Here is a 16,019-nt window from a genome sequence, read left to right as displayed (position 1 = left end):
TGAATCACTATAAAACACAGAAAAGTAAATAGAGTAAGCAATTAAGCTTAGTAAGTTCGTATAGCTAAAAATATAACTTACCAATCAACCACAATTAGGCAAGTAATTTAAATCATAATGCAACTCAATTTGGTTTCTTTATCCTAACATATCATCACCAACAAAGTTAATTATGGAATCACAAATCTCACAGATTCAATTTCCACATGATTCACGTACATACCTGTACTGGTTCATATCGTACTCATACACTCTCGTAACATCACTGTTCTCGTTGAATCATTTGGAATAATATCATGTACTCGAGTATCTCGCACACTAAGTGCCAATACATGGTCGAAACCATCTCTCTCTCATAACTCATATAAATACTCACTCTCGAGCCATCACTGGGTCTGCTCACACAAGCTGACGGTCAAGATGTAGCTACACGGTGCTGCTCACACAAGCTGTCGAGAAACTGCAACACATGCCGAAAAACTCAGCCACCGGTAGAATGTACGATACCAACACCCTAACATAGTAACACCTAACGGCATGTCATTTGTATCCTACCTATTCTTAAGGTTCAACCGGGATCCATACACTTGCCAATTTCTTGTCAAGAATTTCCATAGTATCGTATCATCACAATTATATCAAATAAGCATTAAAACACAAATATAATTCAAAGCTCATTAATATACAAACTTACCTCGAACTCGTACGAAGGAAAATGATCGCTCAGTCCAAAACTTTATCTTTTCCCCGATCTAATTCTGTACGTTATTTTTCTTGATCTATATAATCAAATTTAACTACTTTAATTCATATTTTACTCAATTCAATCCAAATTTCATGTTATGGCAAAACTATCATTTTGCCCCTAAACTTTTGACTTATTTACAATTTAGTCCTAAACTCATAAAAATGCAAATTCATGCAATTTAATCCACACCCATGCTAGCCGAACTTCATACAAGCTTATAAAAGCCCACATATTTCATTATTTCACACACTTCACCACATAATTTTCACTTTTTTCAATTTAATCCCTATTTAACATTTTCAACCAAAATCACTTTACAAAACTTGTTTATCTAACAACAACCATTCATTTTCTACCATCAAACATCAAAACACAGACACATTCATCAATGGTAAAACCCTAATACTTCAACAGTTTCACAAATTAGTCCCTGGGCTAGCTAGATTAAGCTACAACAACTTCAAAAATATAGAAATCATTAAAAACAGGATGAAAAATCATACCATGCAAGTAAAGGAGCCTAGACGAACCTATAACCTTCAAAAATGGTGTTTTCTATCCTATTTTCGGTGGAAGAAAACAAATGTTGAAGATGATACACTTTTTGTTTTATTTTTCTATTACTTATTTTTTAATTTACTAAATTAACCTTAATTATAAAACATTAAAATTACCTAATCCATGTCCAAGAATGTCCAATAGCAATTTATTTGGTCTAACTACCACTTAAGGACCTCCACTTAAAGTTCTATAGGTATTAAACACCTTTAGCTATTAGAACCCAACTTTTTTATTTTACGCGATTTAGTCTTTTTTATCAAATTAAGCATGCAAACGATAAAATTTATTAATGAAATTTTTATATGACTCTACTATCATGTTGTAAACATTAAAATAATAATAAAATAAATATTTTAACATCAAATTTGTGGTCCCAAAACTACTATTCTGATTTTACTAAAAACGGGCTATTAAAAAATAAATGAGTGAAGGTTTGTTGGGGCAAAAGGTTGGACAAGTTGCCAACACGAATGTCGGGCAATTTCAAGAAGATGACTGAGACAACACTAAATGCGTAACAGTTTCAGCCTAACTTTACTTGTACCAGAAAAATCTATCTAAAAAGGAGGAGAAAATATTGTGGGTTGTTGAAGTTACCCAAGGAAGAAAAGCTTATAAAAAGCCAAAAGATGAGTGGAGATCCAGAGGCAACAATAGAAGGTAGCAGCTGAGTAGAGATGAAAGAAGGAAACCGAAGGCAGTGCCGCTCAGCCACCACAAGACACTGTGCTGCTGAACTGTGGATTGACTTGGCGATAGCCATTTTTCTAAGTTCTTTCATTATTTCTTAATATGTTCTCTCGTGAATTGATTTGATCGAAATGATGTTGGGTGTTATTTTGAACTTGAATTTTAATTGCATAAGCTAAATCTCATAAGGTTAGAATTACATGATGAAACTTTTATTTTCGTTAATGGTTGAAGCATATATTTGATTTAATCTACTGTTTCATTCAATTGTTTTTATTTCCCAATTGTATGCATACATTATCTAGACATAAATGAGTGTGCAGTATGCACATAAACTGAATCTAATTCTGAAAAGTTTAGATTAGTTGGACTGGAATTAAATGATACAAGCGGGTATTCGACCGGATACTTGTAGTAGACTCTAGACATAAAGCAGCATTTTTATAGAATGAAGATAAAATAGTGTAGGGTACCGTGCTAAGGCCTATAAACATAGGCCAGGTAGCTTGAGATCTACTCTCGAAAGAAGCAGGTCACTTTAGGTCTCTTCTGAATACTAGATTGAGTGCGATTTTGCTAAGGCATTAGTAAAAGTAAGGGTAGATTCTTAATAATTCCAACCTTCCAAATCAACGTCATAGACTCTTAATCTTTTACCGTAGTATCTTTGCCATAGCATTCTTAGTTATTTATTTATTCGCTCGTAGATTATTTACGTAATTATTCTCGTAATTTTCATTGAATTTTTACTATTGCTTTGCCTTAGCATTTTTTAGTATTAGTCAATATATATTTTGCACACATCCTCACTACTTTAATTTATCACTGCGTACTTAACTTGGTTTTGTCATAAATTTAATCATAATTCGTTATAATAACTTGACCACTTTTATACCTAATCTGATCCATGTGGAGATGATCTCATTTATCTTATTACTTGATTCGACATGTATACTTGCACAATTCATATACCATTTCACACGCGACAAGTTTTTGGCATCGTTGCCAGGGATCGACAATTTGGTGAAATTTGGTTTTGTTATTTTACTTAATTCCATCAGTTTTATTTAACTTAGTTTAATTTAATTTCTACAAGTTTGCCATCAATGCGTGAGAATAGGCATTCCTACTAACAAAGAGTATCCTTTTGACCTAGAGATCGAAATAACTTTATTAAGAAGGTGGAAAAACTGTGAAAAATGGCTAGGAACGAGAATGATCCTAATCTCAATAATTATCCATATGGTCAAGATATTAATCCTCCTATTTGTAGGGTGATACCTGGTCTAAATGGGAGTCTGAATGGTCAGGATGCTAATCCTCATGTTTGTAGGGTGATAGATGACCGAGACAGACCAATCCAAGAGCATGTTGTGCTAATTTTGGATGACTTGAATCTAGGGATAGTTAGACCACAAATACAGGCTCAGTAGTTTGAGCTGACACCAGTAATCTTTCAGATGTTACAAACAGTTAGACAGTTTAGTGAATTACCCACTAAAGATCCAAGATTACATCGAAGACTTTTTGTAAAGGTCTGTGACTCGTTTAGACAATAGGGTGTTCCTGAAGACGCTTTGCGACTTAAATTATTTCCATATTCTTTAAGAGATCGTGCAAGAGCATGGCTGAACACTTTGTCATCGGGAATAGTGCCATCATGGAATGATATTTGCCAAAGATTTTTGCTATGATATAATCCCCCAAATATGAATGTCAAGCTTAGAAATGACATCACATCTTTTCGACAATTGGAGGATGAAACATTATATGAAGCTTGGGACCAATTTAAAAACTTAATTCGAAAATGTCTAATGCACGGATTTCAACACTAGACTCAGATGGAGAAATTGTATAATAGGCTGAATGCATATACGATGATGGTAGTTTATGCTTCTGCCAACTGTACTTGTTGGATAAATCTTATAATGAAGCATATGAAATTTTGGAAAAGATTGCCAACAATGATTATCAATATCTTACCACAAGAGTTGGGACGGACACAAGAGCTGCTGGTACCATGGAGCTAAATGCAATCACTTCGTTAACAACCTAGGTGTCTTTTTGGCTAATATGATCAAAATAATAAAGAAGCCCACTACAATTTAGGAGATGAAATCAGTTGAGCTTTCGTGTGTCTATTGTGGTGAAGACCATGTGTTTGATGAATGTCCATCAAACCCAGCATCTGTGTGTTACATGGGTAATTTCAACCGAAATAATAACCCCTATTCCAACACGTATAATCCAAGGTGGAAGCAACATCTGAACTTTAGTTGGAATAATCAAGGTGCGGGAATTCACCACTATTTCAATTGTTTGATATTTAACTAATCAGCAGATGTTGGACATTATAGATAAACTACTCAATTTTCTCGATAGGGTACGAGCTCGTCAAACACCGTTTCTATAAAATGTTAAAAAACTTATAGGCCATTAATAGTGTTGAGGTGAGGTACCTCTCTAACATACCCATCGATCAGTAGACATAATCGTGTGACGAGGGTATACGATATGGGCACATGATGACAAACCTGGAAGAATGCATCAATTCCATATTGAAGGGAACACGTTATTTGCTAATAACCTCGATTGTCAAAGAAACATATTTCCGTTTGGTAGAACTTTTTCCAAAGCGAGCGGAAAAATATGTTGGACATATGAAGGTGAGCCTATTTGGAGCAAGGACATTATGAAAGAAATTACGAAGGTTACAGAACGAGTGAATTGTATACATCCAATGTGTCACTTGCACGAAGACCTATTGTTTTGGGTTACAGAGTCCGACAAACCCGACCAAGGTATTGTCAAATGAGTGTACCTTGTACACCTGAGGCAACAGACCTGTGACTGTGAGAGATTTGACGCACTTCATTTTCCATGCGCTTATGCAATTGCAGCATGTAGCAATGTACATTTGGATCACATGAGCTTTGTGGACAAAGTGTACAAACTAGAACACATATATAACATGTGGAGAAATGTATTCCCACCTGTCCTAGATGAAAGTATGTGGCCACCGGTATCGAGCGTTCCATTAAAGTTGTTACCCAATAGATCATTGTGTCACAAACCAAAAGGTCAATTGACATCTACTCAGATACGCGACAACATAGATATTCAAGAGAAGACAAACCAACCAAGGTTAAGTGGGTTTTGTAGGAACCCAGGACATACAATGCTGTCATGTCCACACCGATGGGATACTATAAGGACAACACCTCATTAACATATTTATTAATTTTTTAACTGAAATATATTTGTTGATTTTTTTCATTGATACTCAATTCTTTTTGTAATTTGTAAACACGCGTTTTTATCATACTACAGAGAACAATACAATTTACAACTTTGTTTTATTTTTCTCGTGCAGACATCATTTAACAATATAAAATGACAAAGACAACCAATTTTAATTCAAAAATAATATTTATTTAAAAACATTTCATATCCAATATCGGTACAATCTTATCGACTATAACTTAGCTAAACAATTAAATTCTACTTGAAAGTACCAAAAAAAAACAAAGCAGTCATATCCTCGATCAGAATGTGTGCCATAATGGGGTGGTTGTTGGTTGCGAGATGGATTTCTTCTTTGTTCAAGTTGTATACTAGCCTCCTCATCTTCATTGTTACTTCTACCCTCGGGTATAGGCTGTGGTCTCGGCCTCTCATCTTCTTCGCTTTCATCCATGGTTAATTGCGGAGTGCTCCTCGGTTTCCATCATGTATCCTTTATTTTAGGAACAATTGGTTGCGAAGATGATCCACCTTGGTAGAACAGTGATCTTGGAGGTGTTTGCGACACCATCAGTGTAGGCATATAACCATATTGTGTACCATACATCGATGGTAGAATAATCAAACTTCTAGTCGGTGCCCCAAACATAGACAACCTACATGTCATCGTCAGAATCGTAGTCGTCTAAAACGTCAATGGCATTGGCGTATAATATGTCAGGGACAAAGCTGGTGGTCCAAAAATAAAACTTGGCATCAATGTAGACACAAACAAATGTGGTGCAAGATGTAGTGCTTGTATAAAAATGATGGGGTTAGTGAAAGCACCAAAATAAGTTGAGTCATACTGACCGGGGGGTGGTGCGAACATCAGTGGCTGTTCTTGCTTTGGTGTAGATGATGGACTCGCCTTGGCAGCTACTCTAGACCTCAAATGCTTAAGCGCCTATCATGGCCTCATTGTATGACATTGCTTACCCTTCGCCTCTTCCGCTAGAAGATATGGCTTGCTATGGTGTCTAAACCATGGCATGTACTTCGGATCGTAGGCTAACTCTCGAGCGACAATGGGTTCGCAAGTAGGGAAAAAGTTGTACATATTGTTCCAAAGATTGATATATTTCACGTGGGATGTTTCCCAATTTTCATCGGTTCTCCCCCGCAAGTCGATATGGTGCAGATCTTCGATGCCTTGGGGTGTTGGCAGAATCATTTGCCTAAACCCGAATTATTGCATAATTATATTTGATTTGTGCATCTCTATCGTAGCATACACTACCAATGGCACCTTCACGTGCCAGATGTTAGGATTCACCAAGAATTTGGACGAGATGTATTCTTAAATTCTCAAGTCGGAGTATGGCGCCCCACGTAACTCGGCCCATGGTTCCACTTATTGAATAATATGTTAACACAATAATTTAAATTTTAAACAATTTTATTGTGGTAAATATATTATCTAATGAACTTTACCTTGTTACGAGTAGGAATGTATTATGGTAGAAAGCTCAAGGACATAAAAATGGCAGCTGGTACCATGCCCATGATTGCAGTAGCAGCATGCAACCACCAATTTTAATTTTCTATGGTTCCATCACCCGACATATCTCCCGGTACAACGTCGCCAACACAACTAACCCCCAACTGAGTTCGCCCGCTTCTCTAAGTCCACGAGTTTTAGTAGCTACCTTAAATGGACAAGACTTTGTAATTTATAGTGCATTAGTAGACCCCCGATAATCATGAGAATGTACACCCGAATGTGTTATTCTCTTTGGATTTCACTTGATTCCACATGAAGCCCACCAAAATTTCTTTTCAACCAATTCATATCTATCTGGGCTCTATAAATCGTGTCTGAACCCTCCCTAAAAGTTGTTCGCATACATCTCTCCAATTGGCTACGGCAACTGACCCAGTCACTATCGGCCCATCCATTGATAACCCGAGCTATAACTAGGCATCCTTAAGTGTTATAGTACACTCGCCACATGAAAGATGTAATGTGTGTGTCTCGAGTCTCCACCTTTCCACCAACACGCTGCAAGTGTCAGGTCCAATTTACACCCCTACCCATATGGCCACGTGTAAAAATCCTACATCTCTTAAGTATGGTTCGATTAAGGACAATGAAGAGCAGGTAGATTACGAATATATGTCTCCAAAATCTAATCTTTCGACTATATATAAAAAAATATACAAAATATTAAATTTTAGTATAACAAGAAAATATTTAAATTAAATTAGATTAAATATAATAAAGAAGTTTCTTACCATTTGCAATGGATGGACTGAAATGTACTTGTCATCCAAACGAATTAAAGATTTTATCATTACTAATTTCAAAAAATACGAAATAAATTGAAATAAGAAATAATTAAAAAAACCTTAATACAATTTTAATAAAAAGAGAGACTTGAGAGAGGAATAAAAATTGAGTGAGAAATTAAGTGGGAATTGAGAGAAATTTGAGAAAGATTTGAGAATGTGAGAGAAATGAGTTGAGATTGAATTGAAAAAAAATAAAAAGAATTAGGGATTTATATAAAAAATAGCCGTTAGTTGGGGGGTTCAACGGCTATTTAAATAGTCGTTGGGGTGGGGGAGCCATTGAGAGAGGTAATTATTGTGAAAAACGCTTCCAGCTAGAAAAAAAAAAGGATATTTATCCCTAATTTTGCTAAAATCTATGCCATAGAAATTTAAAAGGATTTCAATGCTTATAAATTAATTCTCTTCCGTCTTTCAATTTTTTTAATGATTTTCTTTGTTTTAAGCACATAGAGATATGCCGTTTTTTTTTCTTTTTAAATTTCAGTTGGTAAAGATTGTGTTCTCTTTCTCTTTTTTATTAACATTAACTTTAAGTTAAATATATTAGTTGAGGGAAGGCTAATTTTGTAAGAGAAAATTTGTAAAATGTTGCTGTCAGAAGTAGATAGATACTTTAATGGGTTGGTATTATCTTTAATTAGAATTTTGTTTTTTAATTTTGTTGAGAGCAAAAGTGCCTAAAAAGATAACATGAAGAGGTGGTGAAGGATTTATAGTAAGACCTTATCAAATGATGGGTTCATAAGGCAAGAAAGTCTTACTGGATACCTAATTAAATGAATTAAGTGAATGTGCATAATTCTACACCAAAAAAATCTCATATTTACACTTGAAGAATTCTCATGCCCTATAGCATACAAAACAACATTTTTAGGTATGTATGCTACCATGGGCTAATATATTAATATAAAAAAAAATTACATATAAAATATTATTATTTCTAAACAAATTCTACTGTTTTTTATTTGGGTATTTGTCATCTTCGTATTAGTGATAAGTTTATAAAGTGAGAGGGCTTTACTAGACGGGGAGTTAAGATGAACTATGTATGCCACATAAAAAAAAGTTCTCATATTTGCATTTGTTGGATTCCTATGCCCTGTAGCATATGAAACATTATTAAGTACGTATGCTACCAAGGGCTAATATCGCAATATATAAGTAAAAGTTTATATATAAATTTTACTATGTTTTAGTTGGTGGTTATCTTCTATTCTGTTATATTATTGATGTTTAAAATTCATGACTGCTTCTTAATGTGATTTTCAAAATGCAATGGAAATTCAAATACGTGCCCTTCCATTAAGAGTTAGACTGTTCCTTACCACAAACACTTCTCGGTAATTCTACTATCCAGAATTGGAAAAAAGTAAAGAGTAGAGGGTGCGACATTTTCCCGCCAATTGAAAGAAGGGCGCCAAAAGCAACCCATCTTCCTTCTCTTCTTTACTCATCTCCGGTCTCCTGACCTAACCCTAAAAACTAGATCAATTTTAATTCTTTTACAAGCTTAAGGGAAAAAAATAAAGAAAGAGAAGTTATGAAAGGAGGGACAGTTCAAATAAATTGGCACGACACCAAGCCCGTCTTAACCCTAGACTTCCACCCCATCTCCGGTCTTCTCGCCACCGGCGGCGCTGATTTCGATATCAAGGTCTTTTTAGAGTATTTATTTCTTATTTCGTTTTAATTGATCCATCCCTTGCATTTCTTCTAGTGTTTTCTTTTTTATAATTTTGTGAGCAACCAGGAACTTTGTTTGTTAAATCGAAATGCTGTGTTAAATCATATCTTAGGCAAGGATTTCAAGGTTTAATATGAATTTTATTATGGTAATTGAGAGTCATGCCAGGCTAAATCGATTATTGTTTTTTATGTGTTGAACTTTTCAGCTATGGGTTATTAATTCAGGCCAAGTACAGAAGAAAATCCCAACTGCTTCATATCAAAATAGTCTTTCTTACCATGGCTCCGCTGTTAATGCCCTTCGCTTCTCTCCCTCCGGTAATACATGAAAACCCCTTCTTTGAGTGCTTATTTTATCATATATCAAGATCCCGTTGATTATATGTATAGGCACATCGCTGTATTAATTCCTTGAGTTGTCTGAAGCTCGGAATTTCAAAATCTATGAACGATTCTTGTGTTAGGAACAAGTAATTTGAGCCCGAGTTGATTGCTGTCCTAATTTTGAAATGTCTTCTTGCGGTTGCACTCTGCTTATAACTATCAAAATAAATGTAGTTTGTAGTTTCTTAAATGTATGTTTGTTCTTCGAAGTTGTGTTGATCTAAGATATAATTAAATTTTACGCTATCCAAGTTTCTATTCTCTTTAATGACTGAGATAATCTTGTCCTTTTTATTTTGAGCAGGGGAACAACTTGCCTCTGGGGCTGATGGTATGGTTTTCTTTTCTTTTTTAAATTTTTATTGTATGAATTGATCATTTAAGTTCTTTGAATAAAGTCTGGTATTGGCAACAAATTCTGAAAAAGGATTTTTTCTGCTTGATAGGGGGTGAGCTGATCATATGGAAATTGCACACTACAGAAACTGGTCAAAGTTGGAAAGTTTTCAAGAGTTTGTTGTAAGGGGTTAATCTGAATGCATTTGAAAGCTTCTAAAAGATATTTGTTTCTTACAAATTGGTTTTGCACTTCAGAGTTTGAGTGAAACTTGATTAGGATGAAAATTCCTTAGATTCAACTCGTTCTTTTTGTCCTTCATTTAATAAGTGCTAGGTTGAATACTAATGAATTGTTGTGGTTCAGAGATGATTCTATCAACTTTATTGTATTATGAAAAATTCAAATAAATGCATTGCAATGAAGTAGGCTATATTAACATTAAAGGATATGTAAAAATTGTGATTGCAATGCCAATAGGGGCCATCAGTCTAAGCTAACCATATTCAGCTATATTTCAACCAGAGGACTTTGACTTTTCCTTCATCTATTAGATAGTTAATATTGATGTAAAAATATCAGTTTAGGAGCCCTTTTCAGGGTCCATTCTTGTTGGTATGTGTTCTGTGCTCATGACTGGGCTTCTTCTTGCCTAGATTTCACCGTAAAGATGTTCTAGATTTGCAATGGTCAACTGATGGCGCATTTCTCATCTCTGGATCTGTTGACAATTATTGTATCATATGGGACGTTAACAAAGGTAAAAAAGAGAATATGCAGGATGCTGATAAAATTGCTTTTCTTTTTCTCTTGACATCATTGTGATTATAAGTTTGTATTATCTTCAGGTTCTGTCCATCAGATATTAGATGGTCATTTCCATTATGTTCAAGGTGTTGCATGGGATCCCTTGTCCAAGTATGTTGCTTCTCTCAGTTCAGATAGGACTTGCCAGATTTATATCAATAAGCCCAAATCAAAAACAAAGGGTGCTGAGAAGTTGAACTATATTTGTCAGCATACCATCATGAAGGCAGAACAGCAGCCAATAGATGATGCTAAGGTTGCAACTATCTTGTTATTTTCTATAATGCAGCTGCATTTGTTACTTATAACTAACCTAACGTATGGTTTGAGATGCAGTCAGTAAAAAACCATCTTTTTCATGACGAAACACTGCCATCATTCTTCCGTCGATTAGCTTGGTCGCCTGATGGATCATTTTTACTAGTGCCTGCAGGTATTGGCCCAAATACCTGTCCAGTTCCATTAAATTCTTATGAATATGATTCTGTACTTTCACTCTGGTTCCAGTATTTTGTAATTGACAAACCTTCTCCCTGTCATCATATGTGGGCAGTTATTTAAGGTTCAATCCTCAAATTCTTCTTCAAAAAAAAAAAAAAAAAAGTTCAGTCCTCAGTAGTTCTGAACCAACTTACAGAGTTTAGCTATATCTCCTCACATTGTTTCTACATTTATAGAGCATAAACTTGCTGCATTGGTGGCGTTGATACCATTGCATTTTGTTTGACATTTCTTGCACTGCAGGTTCTTATAAAATGTCAACTCCATCTGAAACAATAAACACCACTTATGTCTTTTCCAGAAAAGACCTGTCAAGGTAAAGACGTCAACTATCTTTCAATACAGAAGCTAGACATCTTCACTTCTTAATGCAAAATCAGCCACATTGACAATATTCCATGAACTTCAGAATCTAATTGCTGGACTAAATTCTATTTACATTAGCTTTGGCCAGTTTTTTTCATTAGCTTTTGTCTTTTTTGGGTGGCAGACCTTCTTTGCAGCTCCCTTGTGCTAACAAACCAGTTGTTGCAGTCCGTTTCTGCCCTTTAGCTTTCAACCTTCGAGGATCTAACCCAGGTATCTTTTCACACTGGTAGTGCTTAATTGTACAGGAGTCCACCATGACATTTTAGTGGTAATCTAATTTTTGTGACCTGACTTCACAGCTGGTTTTTTCAAGCTTCCTTATCGACTTGTATTTGCTGTTGCAACTTTGAATTCATTGTATATTTACGATACTGAGAGTGTTCCTCCAATAGCAATTTTGGCTGGTCTTCACTATGCAGCCATAACTGACATTGCATGGTAAGTAGTATGGCTTCTATGTAGGTAGTGTAATGGCTGTCATTCATTGATTGAGTTTATCACATGGAGTACTAAGTGTCTTCTTTTATTTTTTGTTGAAAGGTCATATGATGCACGATATTTAGCATTGTCATCTCAAGATGGTTACTGTACATTGGTAGAATTTGAGAAGGAAGAACAGGGAGTACCCATTCCTCTAGCAGGTTTGGTCTTGCTCATCATTTATGCCTCGTTTGGTTACCAGTGCAATAAAATGAAGAAAATGCTTATTTATTACATATGTTTTATAATAGTTAGACATGAAATAAAGAATAGCTATTACAATTTTAAACTTGAAATTTGAAAGATAAGTAAAAACTCTTGTAGAAAATAAGACATCTTCAAAATAAGCGGAAACTTTTCCTTCTCTTTGTTAAAAGTAAGGCATGGAAATGGCTAAATATTACCAATTGAATTAGTTTATTGCTCATTCATATACTAAAACATGTGTAAAAAATAATATTCCTACCAAACGTAGCATTATTATATACGATTTTTTTTTACTCATTTGGCCTTTTACTCGCATCTCATCCATTTCGTTTTTTCTAGAACCTAAAATAATGAACGTTGAGGGTACGAGCTCTATTGTCCAGAAACCTGATGACGTGGTGATTGAAGTTAATGATCCAGTCACGGTAGATAACAGGACGGTAGAATGTGCAGAAAAGAGAGAAGGGAAACAGGCATCGCCAAGTTTGGCAAATACTCCCATCGTAAATAAGCCAGCCAAGAGGCGTATCACTCCGATGGCAATTGATCCATGATATTGTCATGTTATGGTACACTTTTAGCTGATATGCCATGATTTTTGTCTGCATGGCGTTGAGTCCATTTTAAATTGGATCATGTATCATTTATGGTATACAAAATTGAATGCAATCAATGGTAGATCGAGAATTGCAATTTGACTATTAGTAGCTTTCTGCATACATTCATTCAAGCGAAGACAACCATGAAATCAATCAATTTAGTATATCTGAATGGGTTAATATATATATGTGTATAATATATGTATATATATTAGCCACTAATTCTACTTTGTTACCCAATTATTTTTGGTACTTAATTGTTATCTAAACTTGAAAATCAATCTAGTATATATGAATGGGTTAATGTCATAATTTAGCCACTGATATCTATTTACTCTTTTACTTAATATGCTTTTTTTGATGCCTGGTATGAATATAATTTCTTATTTCAAGGTGAGATGTCTAGGAAAAAAGGAAAAATCGTGGTTGTCTATCGTGGCAAAATCCATTGGAATCTAATCGTATATATAATATAGAAGGAATAGGAATGCAAGCAAATATGAAAATAATGAGTTTTAGTTAGTTTTTTTTAATTTTAAGATACTTTTTTTTAGTTATATATAAAGTGCATTTCATTTTTAGAACTAAGTTTTAATAATAAATGATATTAATTAACAAATACAATAAAGTAAATATTATTTTAATTAATTAACTCACTTTAGCTAAGAAAATAATGGTGTAATTTTTGGTAAAAATATAATTTGTTATACTACTATTTTGTTTTTCATAATTTACATTATTAAAATTAAGGAACAAGATAAATTTCAGCCTTTAATCTTGTTCATTTGTACCTAGTTGGCCCTTAAAATATTTTTGAACTTAATTGATCCTTGAACTTCCATCAACCAGATTGTACCTCCACACTAACACTTAGTTGTGTTGACGTGGCATTACTATTCAATTTGGTGGTGCCACGTGACAGCTTCTCAATACGCTATGTGACAAATATAAATTAAAAAAATTTAAGATATATAAACATATAAATTATTTAAAAAAGCACAAAAAAGTTTCACATCAAGACTAAACCAAGTTGATTTCGAATGTGTTTTTGATAATTTTATTTTTAATTTTTTATAAAATATCAATTTATTAGATTATTGTTATTTTGAAAAATAAATAAAACATAAAATTATATATTTATAAAAACATTAAAGTATTTAAATATATAAAAGTCCATAATATATAAATATATAAAAGCCTATAGTATGTAAATATATAAAAGCTTTATAAATTTATTAGTATATATTTTATAAATATATATTTATAAATTTTTATAATGTATATTAAAATTATAGGCTTTATATTTATATATTAGAATTTTTTTTATGTTTGTCACGTGGCATACTAAGAGGTTGTTCAAAGTCAAAAAATTAATATAATATTAATATTTTATAAATTTTGTAATAACTGTGTTGTATATTATTTAATTGTATTGTTTACATTGTTTAATTTTAGGGATAATATATATTTCGATCCTTGAACTTGTTCCTTTGTATCTAGTTGGTCTCTAAAATTTTTTGTACCTAGTTGGTCCTTTAACTTTTATTCAGTCAATCAGGTTGGTACCTCTGCACTAACACCGATAGTTTGTTCTAACGTGATATTGCCAGCTAATCCGATGGTGTAATGTGGTAGCCTCTAGACCTGATCATGGGTCGGGTCAGATCAATGTAAAATTTTAGACTCATTTTCTAGGCCCAGGTTTGGCCTGAAAAATGAGCCTAAAATTTTGTTCAAGCTCGATTCAAATAAAAAATGCTAAACCCAAGCCTAACCCGCTCGTATTAAATTTTTATATTTTTATTGTATAATTTTTTAAAAATACGACACATCAAATACACTAAAAATATTAAAATAAATATTTCCCAAAAAATTCAAAATATATTAAAAAAATCTTTATACTTAAATAACACTAAGATACTTGCAACTTAGCAAGTAAATATCTCTAAAATAATAGTAAAATTAATAATAAAATAAGAGTTATGCAATATCCAAACAATGACAACAAAAATGTAGCAATATAATAGCAAAATGGTAACAAACCAACATCAAAATGGCTGCAAACAATAGTTAAAAAATTTAGGCAAATTTTGATCGAGCCTGGGCCCAAAGAAAACTTACCCAAAGCCTGACCTGTTTAGAAAACATGAATTATTTTTTGTTTAAGCCTATTTATCGAACAGGCCTTCGAGCTTGAACGAATGACTCGAACCATGATCATGTATAATTTTATTATTGATTGTTATAAATATTTAAACTTGAATTAAACTAATTAATATTATCAACTTAAATATTCTTTATCTTCAATTATTTTATAGAAAGTTGTTTTTAATATTATAATTTAAATGTAAATATAATGATCTAAAAAATATATTTAAAGTAATTATATTCCAACAAATAAAATACATTAAAATTATAACCATTTTTAATTATAAAAATATTTTTTTCTTAGTCATTTAATTTACTCTTGAAATCTATTAATTCATTTATCGTACCTAGGTTTAATGCATCGTCTTCCAAAATGCAATATATATTTTTCATTTGCTTTTTACGTTGTATCAAATTGTTTATTATTTTTATTAACAAGTGTTAGTGATAAGACACATTATATCTTTAAAGGAAGATGCATGTTTAAATATTGGAGACATATTTTTAGAAGGATATTGTTAGAAGAAACAACTATAAACCCCAAATATAAATTAAAAAAACAGACATAAAGAACACTAAAAAGATCGTTTACATTTTTTAATTGATGGAAAAAGAATTAGCTTAAATTGAAAATTTGAAGGTACTTTATTTATAAAAGTGAAGGTATCTTTAGAATTAAGTGTATTATTAATTGGTATAGTTAGATAGTAATAAGATGAATTGGAAAACATTATATGGAATGTTAAATTGGTTGTTTGTAAATCGATATTATGAAATTGATCCTTATTACAGTCAATAAAAGGTATTAAATGAATTAAAACGAATTAGAAAGATAGCAAAAAATTATTATATATAAGTAAATTTGAAGGATTTATTATGAAATATAATTCTCAAAATATCGTTAAAATTTATATAAAAAATGAGG

General features: G+C 32.9%; 1 protein-coding gene and 1 non-coding gene across 2 annotated transcripts; one reads left to right on the top strand and one right to left on the bottom strand.

Moving 5' to 3' along the window:
• Positions 1 to 3,717: 3,717 nt before the first annotated feature.
• LOC121223939 (small nucleolar RNA R71) lies at positions 3,718 to 3,824 on the bottom strand. The gene has a single exon (XR_005921406.1). It is a non-coding gene; the product is annotated as a small nucleolar RNA R71 (small nucleolar RNA).
• A 5,012-nt stretch (positions 3,825 to 8,836) lies between these two features.
• Positions 8,837 to 13,048, top strand: LOC107913591 (chromatin assembly factor 1 subunit FAS2). Its single transcript, XM_016842225.2, has 12 exons — positions 8,837 to 9,230; positions 9,469 to 9,580; positions 9,951 to 9,977; positions 10,093 to 10,165; positions 10,640 to 10,743; positions 10,832 to 11,046; positions 11,127 to 11,223; positions 11,535 to 11,607; positions 11,782 to 11,870; positions 11,960 to 12,098; positions 12,201 to 12,301; positions 12,687 to 13,048. Exons 1-12 carry the CDS (start codon positions 9,117 to 9,119, stop codon positions 12,899 to 12,901), a joined length of 1,359 nt encoding a protein of 452 aa, XP_016697714.2. The 5' UTR covers positions 8,837 to 9,116; the 3' UTR covers positions 12,902 to 13,048.
• Positions 13,049 to 16,019: the final 2,971 nt, after the last annotated feature.

Source organism: Gossypium hirsutum, chromosome D11, assembly GCF_007990345.1.
Source record: "Gossypium hirsutum isolate 1008001.06 chromosome D11, Gossypium_hirsutum_v2.1, whole genome shotgun sequence".
Lineage (NCBI taxonomy): Eukaryota > Viridiplantae > Streptophyta > Magnoliopsida > Malvales > Malvaceae > Gossypium > Gossypium hirsutum.
This window is presented reverse-complemented; position numbering and strand designations above follow the sequence as displayed.